This window comes from Chanodichthys erythropterus, chromosome 22 (assembly GCF_024489055.1).
Source record: "Chanodichthys erythropterus isolate Z2021 chromosome 22, ASM2448905v1, whole genome shotgun sequence".
Taxonomy (NCBI): Eukaryota; Metazoa; Chordata; class Actinopteri; order Cypriniformes; family Xenocyprididae; genus Chanodichthys; species Chanodichthys erythropterus.
In genome coordinates, this window is record NC_090242.1 from 10,201,323 (window position 1) to 10,211,413 (window position 10,091).

The 10,091-nt window shown below is 37.0% G+C and overlaps 1 protein-coding gene across 1 annotated transcript in view; it reads right to left on the minus strand.

Moving 5' to 3' along the window:
* The window catches only part of LOC137012533 (organic cation/carnitine transporter 2-like), a 35,224-nt gene extending 25,547 nt beyond the window's left edge, over positions 1 to 9,677 (minus strand). The window contains exon 1 of the mRNA XM_067375817.1: positions 9,285 to 9,677. Coding sequence (XP_067231918.1) covers positions 9,285 to 9,674 — 390 coding nt within the window. The 5' untranslated portion in view covers positions 9,675 to 9,677. The remainder of the gene's footprint in view (positions 1 to 9,284) is intronic.
* Between the last annotated feature and the right edge of the window lie 414 nt (positions 9,678 to 10,091).

Below are 10,091 nucleotides of genomic sequence, written 5' to 3' on the forward strand. Positions count from 1 at the left end.
TTCCTGGGAGCAGCGTTTCTGCTTATCATTGAGTTTCTGGAGTAATTGGTGGGAGATGAAGTTCCCCGCTGAGCCGGAGTCGATGAGGGCTTGCACAAGTTTTTAATCCTATTGCATCATCGTAGATGACCATAAGTTGGCATACCTAATTGTTGAGACATTGCCGAAATGCAGTGAGCAGAGCAGTCCAGCCACTTGATGCTGCCACTGAGCTGAACTGGAGAACATAAGCGCTTAGAGAATGATTCCCTTGATGTAGGTTGAACAGTTGATCGTGAACAGAGAGCTTGTGTAATTATTAAAGAATAAAATTAAAGAAAATTGGTCTGTATAGCAACGTAAACCATATTTGTCATAACTTTGGCATATAATTATTAATTACAAGATGTAAAATAAGTCTCTGATGTCCCCAGAGTGCAGTGTTTCCCATACATTGACTAGACTGTGGCGGCCCGCCACATTCTAATTTGTCCCGCCACAGTCTCAGAATGAAACGGAAATTAGGTTTGTCGCGATATATAAATTACCGTCTGATAATTGCGCTCTTTTATATGGCAAGTGGGAGACATAGAGCAAAATAAGTAGACTAGCACCAATTAAGTATTCGTGCACTATATTCAAAGTCATCTGAAGCCATTCCATGCCTTCATGTGAGGGACAGAAGAAATATACATCGATAAGTTCACGGTCAGAAACTCGTCTTCCCTCCTCTACAGCTGTCAATCATTCAGCATTTAAACAGCGCGTCATGTTCGGTAACGACAGTCAGCACGGTAAAACTCTCCAATATGATATATTCCCATTATAATACTTGATATGTAGATAAAGAGCTGTGGATTTGCATAAAATGACTTTATCTTGCTGGAGTTTATTGCTGTTTCTGAACGATGTCATCATTCTGTCTACAGGATGTCTGTTAGATCGGACTATGAATTCGTGTCACACGCACAATAACTGGAATTTAAAAATGAAAGAACCATATGATTAATAAACTGGTAGATACAGTCAGATGTACACAGGGATTCTCTTTGTACCGTGAACTTTTCAATGCGCAGACAACTGCGCGCTCTGACTCGATATTGCTTCAAGCGCATCATTCTGCACCCGGGATGCGCATTAGCGGTTTTTTGCTGCTGTTTTGAAGCGTTTCATATTATCATGGTTTTGCACACTGAAAGATTATTAATAGCCTATTTTGTTCTGTCGTATCTATAGCTTGTTGCCCCATTAAAAAGCTGCACAATACATTTAAAATAAGCGCCTTTTAATGTTACATTAATATAAATACATTTAATTATTTACATATAAATCTAATATAAATCGTTTTTTCATTTCAGAATACAAATAGTAATTTTAAACTTTTTATTAACATTTGGATTTATAAAATTACTGTGCAAAGTTTTAGGCTAGAATATTTTTTTGCTGCTGAATTATATACTCGCCTAGTTTACTTATTTATTTATTGGTCAGCTTATGAATATATTTTTATTCATTTGTTATTTTTCTCTATAATGAGATGGTGTGTTTAGTGCATTCTGGATTGGTTAACAAATCAAAGATACAGGCTCCCACTAATAAATTAATTCAACAAAGGTAACCTCTTTTGCTACATATTTTAATGGTTTAAATGTGTACTCTACATGTTTGACCACTTATGAACTATCATTTAGCCTACTATATGTTGTGTACATGACTAATGTGCCCTACCATCACCAATAAATAAATTACTTTTAGAGCACAAAATTGTTTACAAGAGAAAAAATGTCTTTATTTATGTAGTCACGTAATTTTGCTCTCAGAATACACCAGATTTATGCATTAAATTTAAAATGTACAAAATTTTCCTCCGGGGGGGCATGCCCCCCGACCCCCCTAGAGGAACCGATGTCCACCCACCACAGTCTCACAAAATCCTGTGGGAAACACTGGAGTGTGTATATAAAGTTGTAGCTCAAAATACCTCAAAGATTATTTTTTATAGCATGTTAAAATTGCTTTTAGTGGTTGAGCAAAAACAAGCCATTTCAGCGTGGACCTTTTAAATGCAAATGAGCTGCTGCGATCGGCCTAAGATGGCGGAGCTTCATGAGCTTGTTCTCCCCTGTCAGGATTCAGTCAGGACGCACTATAATGTCAGAAACTATAAATATATATGCAAATATATATGGGAAGCCAAGCACACCAAAAGTGGTAAGAGGCATCGGGGTGTTACAAAGCTCGCGCCGCGCTGACATGTCATCTGCGCGGATCAATGGACCGAGCCGCGCGACTATGGAGTTTCTTTTGTGTCTTTTTTATTCAAACAAACATATTGTGTTAGAGAGTAAAATTAATCATTTTGTAATTAAAAAATATATATATATTGCAAAAAAAGTCTTCTCAAGGCTCAAAAATAAAGAAGTTGATAACAGAATAATTTGCAGTGCGTGTAAATCTTTGAAAACCTTTATTTTTCCTTGTGCACTTCGAGAACTTTTCATCCCAAACCCACACATTTTGCTCTCTTTCTGCTGTCTTTTTTGCGGGTCAGAATACTTTGCTTGCGAGGTGAATAGGTTTGCAAGCTGAAAAGTTTTGCAAGTTGAAAAGTTTTGTTTGCACGTGAAGCTGTAGCTCAGTGGGCGGTCTCTACCAACCAGGATGAAAGGCATTTTTCTATTGGTCACCCTCGATTGAAGTGACAAGTTGGCCACGCCCACTACGGTTTTCCGCCGCTGCTGCTGCCACCGAGAAGATAAGAGAAGCGAGAATGGCGAGCAACAGGTCGTTTACTGGGTAAGATAACTAATTTAATATCATAAACGCAGTGACAAGTGAACTGAATGATTCTCTCTTCTTATGCTGTCCCATTTAAATACTTAACGTTGGCTAGACCAGTCTGTAGTTAGTGTTACTGTTGACTAGATTTTATTAACGTTAGCCAACACTAGCAGCCAGAGCCACCAACGTTTGCCGTGTGGTCGATGTCCAGTGTTGCTAGCTGAGCTGACATTCATAATCACATTTGGATTTTCTCAGCGTAAAGGTTGAGAGGCACTATTTTCGATGTTCGTAGAATTGGGCCTAGGTTCTGGGGTAAAAATATTGCTTGTTAACTCGTGACGTAAGGAACGCCGTTTCTGGGTCCAAGCCCCGGCTAGTTTGACTTGAGAATGCCATCTCCGCGGGCGTTTATGAGCGCTATTTATTCATAATAAACATTTATCATTTTAAAGTTTAAAATACTTTATACTACAGTCTCCATGGTCACAGCGTCACAGACATTAATATTTTAACGATTTATAAAAGATTAATCACTGTCTGGCCATCTGGGATTTTGGTATGGAGATAAAGGTTATGATTGTAATTTTTTTTGTAGTATTACACCACATTATGTCTGTATATTAGCACCGTTTGTTGTTTTCTTACGTCACGAGTTAACAAGCGGATATTTTACCCCAGAACCTAGGCCCAACTCTATGAACATCGAAAATGGTGCCTCTCAACGTTTACGCTGAGAAAATCCAAATGGATGCGTCCGAAACCGCCTACTCAATGAGTAGGTACTTGATTTCAATAAGTACTTACATAACAAGCGCTAAAAGAGTAGGTACTTAACAGCCAAATCTCGTTGAGTATGAATGAGATCCGAGAATAATCCGCCATGTTGACGTTATCATGTGACCTACGACGTTATCGCAAGCGCAACAACTGAAAAGACATGAGTGACAGGTTTAATTCTTCTATCTGTAAATATCTTGATATTGATCAAACTTGTTTCTTCAACAAGACCACAAAATAAGCAGCTGCCAGTAATTTTGTAATTGTAGTACAATAAATATAGCCTATATTCGGGTTAATTTAAAGTTCTTATATTTTAACTACTAATGTGATTTATTTTGTTACAAAAACCCAAATTCGCGTGAATATATTGTTAATTTCTTCATTTTATATGCAAAAATGTCCATCCACAAGCAAAGGTGGCATAAATCTAATTTGTTTTCCTCTTTTTCTTGTTGAATTAGGTTGAGTTTCATCCCTCAGGCTTATAAATTAAAAATAAATAACTTTTATGCATTATGATGTATTCAGAATATTTAATCTTGTCATCATGCTTTATGTTTGTGTATATAATCGCAAACTATGATGTATACAAACCCATATTTGTTTGTCATTATTATTGTTCATTGTTAAAGATACACTATGGTATTTTCCCTGTAGATCCTGCAATACAAATAAAGATATGAGTGACAGGTGCACCAACACCTCACAGCACCAGTAACTGAACCCTACCTAGAGCTGTTTTCCTCAGTGTTAGTGATGTCTGCACAGAGGAAACATCAGACAGCTGCTCGAAGAGCTCGTCTTTGTACTCAAAGTAGTAAAAAATACTTAAAATTAAGATTACACCAGAATGAGCTGCTTTTCTAACACACCCTAACACACACAATAATATGATAAATGCTGACAAAAACTTAATTATTACTTTTCATTTTACTTCTTCAATAAAACAAGCAAAATGTAATGTTTAGTTATATGACAGCTGTGCATGAACACAGCTGATGTGAATAATTCATGCATTAATTCATTGCTTAATAAAATATATACATTTACTGATAATAGCATAATTAATAAGTAATAATGACAAATAAATGCATATACAAGTCAACAACACAAAGCTTTATTCAAATGTATTGATCTAACAATCAGGTATTTACAGTCCTGCTGCAATCTCAACACAGCTGTGCCAATTCTGCAGCTTTATTCTGATGAAGCAGCTGATGAACACCTTCATCATCATCATCATGTCCCTCACTGCTGAAGATGATGATGATGATGATGGACCCCTGAACCCCTCAACCCTGGAGCAGGAGTGGGAGAAGTTGTGCGGGACAATCTGCTGCTGCAAACATTCATGTGCTCTCCATCAGCAGATTAAAACATTTTACAATTAATTCATGTCAGCATTCTGTTTCTTGCATATGGCATTTCATATTTTTACCATTACTTGCTAATTTTTGTCGTGGCTTCATTAGTTTTGTGGTGTTATGGTCTAAACCACTGAGCTGGTCAGCAGAAGGTTGCTGGTTCGATCTCTGCAGCGTCTCCTCCAGTGTGTCCTTGATTGAGACACTTGAAAGGAGGAGTGATGGAGGATCTCGTCCATGATACTGAACCATTCCCAGGATCTGCTGTGTCTCTCCATCCAGTCTGAGGACATTCACATCGTACAATAATGCACAAATATAATACAAAAGCAGTAATTTTAACAGCACAATGTCACTTGATTTCTGTATTAGAAATAAAGTGATCTTACTTTATATTTTGTTACTTTATATATATTTTTATTTTGTTTCAGGTTTTCCTCTTTTTTTCTAACAAATACTGTCGTCAGCTTTTCTTGCAGGTCCTGCTCCACCAAAGCTCTGCAGCAAATACACAGACATCAAAAATCAGAAAAGTGCTGTAATAACTGTTTAAATTCCAATAATTAAAATAAACTAGACTTTAGATTTAAATAGACTTTGTATTCATTTCTGTAGTATCCACACTCAAAGCTTTTGATGGCATCATTCCCCAGACTCAAGTTTCCTCTGAGATTTATGTGCTCAAATCTACATTCACATGTTGATGATGTGTTAACTCACTTCTTATCCAATACAAATGTTCCTTCATTTATTAACAGTACTAATGGACAAATAAAATAGATTAAACTTATGTGTAGTTAATGTAGATTTGTTTATTTACATTATTTTCATTCATGTAATGTAAGCAGTGTTGACAACAGTGAATAATAGCACAAACACATCACTCATAATACATAATCCAGCACTCATAAATCATAATACTTGCAGAAGATATCCGTGTCAGATGTTAAATAAACATTGAGTAAGCATCTTTAAGATGTATATGGTTTAGAACATGTAAATCCACTTTGGAGAATTAAGGTGTGTTTACTAGAGATCCCGTTATCTATACATAATAAATCGTTATTTTAATGCAAAATCAGAACAATAGTGTCTAGCATCTTTACACATTCAGCAGTTTACTCTACAGTAGTTCAGCAAATGTGTTTTTGGTTTTCAATACTCACTTTTGACTCACATTTTTCTCCTCCGTGTTTGTTTATGACGTATCCTCAGCCGTGGCCTCCTGGGATAGAAAAGTATCCAGCGAGGAATACTTCAGAATCCGGGCGGAAGTAGTAGGCCATCCGGGAACTCCTCGACTACTATTTTATGATTACTGAGGTTTCTGACATACTTATTTGCTCGCCTACTGCTTTCCCCTATTATATATTAGGTAAGTAGGCGCACGTCCGAATCTCGCGAGAATTAGTACGTCACGCAGGTAATTTTCGCCTTCTCTTTTTGCTTCAGACATACTTATTCGCTCGCCTACTGCTTTTCCCCTACTAAATAGTAGAGAAGTAGGCGGTTTCGGACACAGCCAATGTGATTATGAATGTCAGCTCAGCTAGCAACACTGGACATCGACCACACGGCAAACGTTACTAATGGTGGCTCTGGCTGCTAGTGTTGGCTAACGTTAATAAAATCTAGTCAACAGTAACACTAACTACAGACTGGTCTAGCCAACGTTAAGTATTTAAATGGGACAGCATAAGAAGAGAGAATCATTCAGTTCACTTGTCACTGCGTTTATGATATTAAATTAGTTATCTTACCCAGTAAACGACCTGTTGCTCGCCATTCTTGCTTATCTTCTCGGTAGCAGCAGCAGCGGCGGGAAACCGTAGTGGGCGTGGCCAACTTGTCACTTCAATCGAGGGTGACCAATAGAAAAATGCCTTTCATCCTGGTTGGTAGAGACCGCCCACTGAGCTACAGCTTCACGTGCAAACAAAACTTTTAAATTCGCAAAACTTTTAAATTCGCAAAACTTTTCAACTCGCAAAACTTTTCAGCTTGCAAAACTTTTCAGCTTGCAAACCTATTCACCTCGCAAGCAAAGTATTCTGACCCGCAAAAAAGACAGCAGAAAAGAGAGCAAAATGTGTGGGTTTGGGATGAAAAGTTCTCGAAGTGCACAAGGAAAAATAAAGGTTTTCAAAGATTTACACGCACTGCAAATAATTCTGTTATCAACTTCTTTATTTTTGAGCCTTAAGAAGAATTTTTTTTTGCAATATATATATTTTTTAATTACAAAATGATTAGTTTTACTCTCAAACACAATATGTTTGTTTGAATAAAAAAGACACAAAAGAAACAACATACGCGACCAACTCGTCAGCGCAGCGCGGACGTGTTTTCTAGCGCCACCCAATGGGCAGCGCGGCGCGAGCTAATCTCATCCAATAGTATCTAGCTGCAGACCCGCATCACCAGTTTCAGAACCGCAGTTTCATGATGTCTACAGTATTTAACAACAATACTTTTAAATAAAGTCATTTTTCTGTTAATATAGGCCTATATGCATAATATATCATGATGTACAAAGAGCAAAATTTAAAACAGCCTATATGCTTAATGTCAATGAATGGATACAAACACAGTCGTGTATAGGCTACTGCGAGAATAGGCTACAACTACGCCGTTTTTATTTTTAAATTATTTTCTCCACGTTTTAAATAGGCTAATACAATGACACAGAGTTTGAGAAGATTTTTTTTTTTTTTTAATTAATTCAAACATATTAAGACTGTAAATTTGATCGTATTATTTCCTTCATGTTCAAATTGTTACACATAATACTTATATTATGTAACGTAGGCTATTTAATGTCAAATAAAAATAACCATTTAAAAAAAAGCCTTGAACAAGTAAAACGTGTGTTGAAAACAAATAGGATATAAAACATTTCTAAAGTAATAGGATTAAAACATATTTAAACTGCTCATAATAAAATAAAAACAAGCAAAAAACAAATAATCATTTTAAAACACTTAAAGATTATAAGCCCATATCATGGCATTTCGGCAGAAAACCCTGTCTTTTCATCCCTGAAAACAAAATGAATAAATTGTATTAATATTTATTTAATATTAACACGATACATATCTTTGACAAATGCAAAAAAATCTTTAATGATAAAATGTAAATGATTCAATAGCCTAGCAGACACTTAGTAATACAAATACTTAGTAATATAAATATATAAATGTAGATTCGTTCACAACATCATGACAGAAATATCATACACTCACCATATACACCTTCTGATGTCTCATTGGCTTAAATGCATGTTTCACTTGTTCAAGGATTTGGAATGATTAAATACATGTAGGCTTATATTTTGACATTAAATGCCCTTTAATGCCTCTGTGTCTTTATATTATTTGTCAGAAGTTCACAACATAAACATAAGGAAATAATATCACATACAGTCAAGGAAGACATTTTACTATATGATTACACATTTATTAATATATTTTCAAAATTATATGGTTAAAAGTATTTGTTCACAGTTTATACAAATTAGTTCATGCCTTCAAACAACAAAACATAGTTTGCATTATCGATTAACTTGGTAATTAAAACTCCTCTTTGTACATCATGATATCTTATGCATACTAGGCCTATATGAACAGAAAAATGACTTTATTTGAAAGTATTGTTGTTAAATACTGTAGACATCATGAAACTGCGGTTCTGAAACTGGTGATGCGGGTCTGCAGCTGGATACTATTGGATGAGATTAGCTCGCGCCGCGCTGCCCATTGGGTGGCGCTAGAAAACACGTCCGCGCTGCGCTGACGAGTCGGTCGCGCGGCTCGGTCCATTGATCCGCGCAGATGACATGTCAGCGCGGCGCGAGCTTTGTAACACCCCGCTGCCTCGTACCACTTTTGGTGTGTTTGGCTTCCCATAAATATATGCTGCATGGAGATAGAACAGGTATAGTTTAGTTCAATTACGGTTATAACTTATATTGTCTTCTTCTTTTTAATCCACTATATTAGTACAGACCTGTTGAACCGTCCGAATGATGGCCAAAACTTTACAGATGAGTTTTATAATGTCTATTGTACTTTGCACAAAAGATGAAGCGTCTGTTTTCACTCTAGAAAATCACTGTAAGATCTTAATAAAACACTGCAAGCATGCATTAAAATATTATCCATAATCTCTCTCTCTTATCCTTGTATTATCACCAACACACATAGTGAAGAACACAGAAACACTCCTTACAACTAACAGTAAACAAATGCCTTTTTGGGTGGTGCTTAATAAACTGGAACATTTTATATCCGTAAATAAACTCAGATTAGTAATGGCGGACTCGATGTGAACGCGCTCAGGGCGGTTCTGTCTGAAGTAAGGAGAAAGCATCAAACGAACCTCTGTAACAATGGTGGAGATGTACGTTTCTTTATCATACTCCCAGCCGTCCATACAGGCTTCTCGAGGAATGGACGAGACATTCACATCCACCCACGGGAGCAAACCTCTGTCCGAATAGTTCTTTACGATGTCCACTCGGTGTCTTGAGCATTTAGTGAGTCGAGAATCCTCGTCCAGAGGAATAGACGCGTTTCTCCATTCATCAGTGATGTTCAGAGCCGCGGGAATGAGGCAGTGATGAGCGGGTGTATCGCCAATGAACACCATGGATATCCCGCTGAAGCCATTGGGAATAATGCTCAAACACAACAGAGTGAACACCGTCCTTTGGAAAGGTCCCCAGTCTCCCAGGAAAGCGGTGTTGCCATCGTAGTCTAGAGAGTCCATGGCAGTCGCAGCACATCTGTGACTTTCACAGGAAAGCGAGGCTTTATTTTCAGACACAGATGGGAGGAGACAGACTCATCTCACGTGCAGCTGCGTCACTGTATACTATTATAGTATTCTCACAACGTGGTTGTTGCCTCTGCAGACATAACAGCTCCACTTTGAAATAAAGCGTGTATTCTGAATCAGAGATTTTGAGAAGTGTTTTGTTTTTACAAAGAGAAGAAACCACAACAATATCACTCTGTGAAAGACCAGAAGATATGTTGGTCTAGTTCAAGATACCGCTTTGTTATGACAAGGGACTGCTTGGTTGAAGTAGGATTATCTATGATACCGCTTTGTTATTAATCAGCCAAGGTCTGAATAGATAGATAATGTTTTTTTTAATATATTATTATATATGGCATGTAGAAT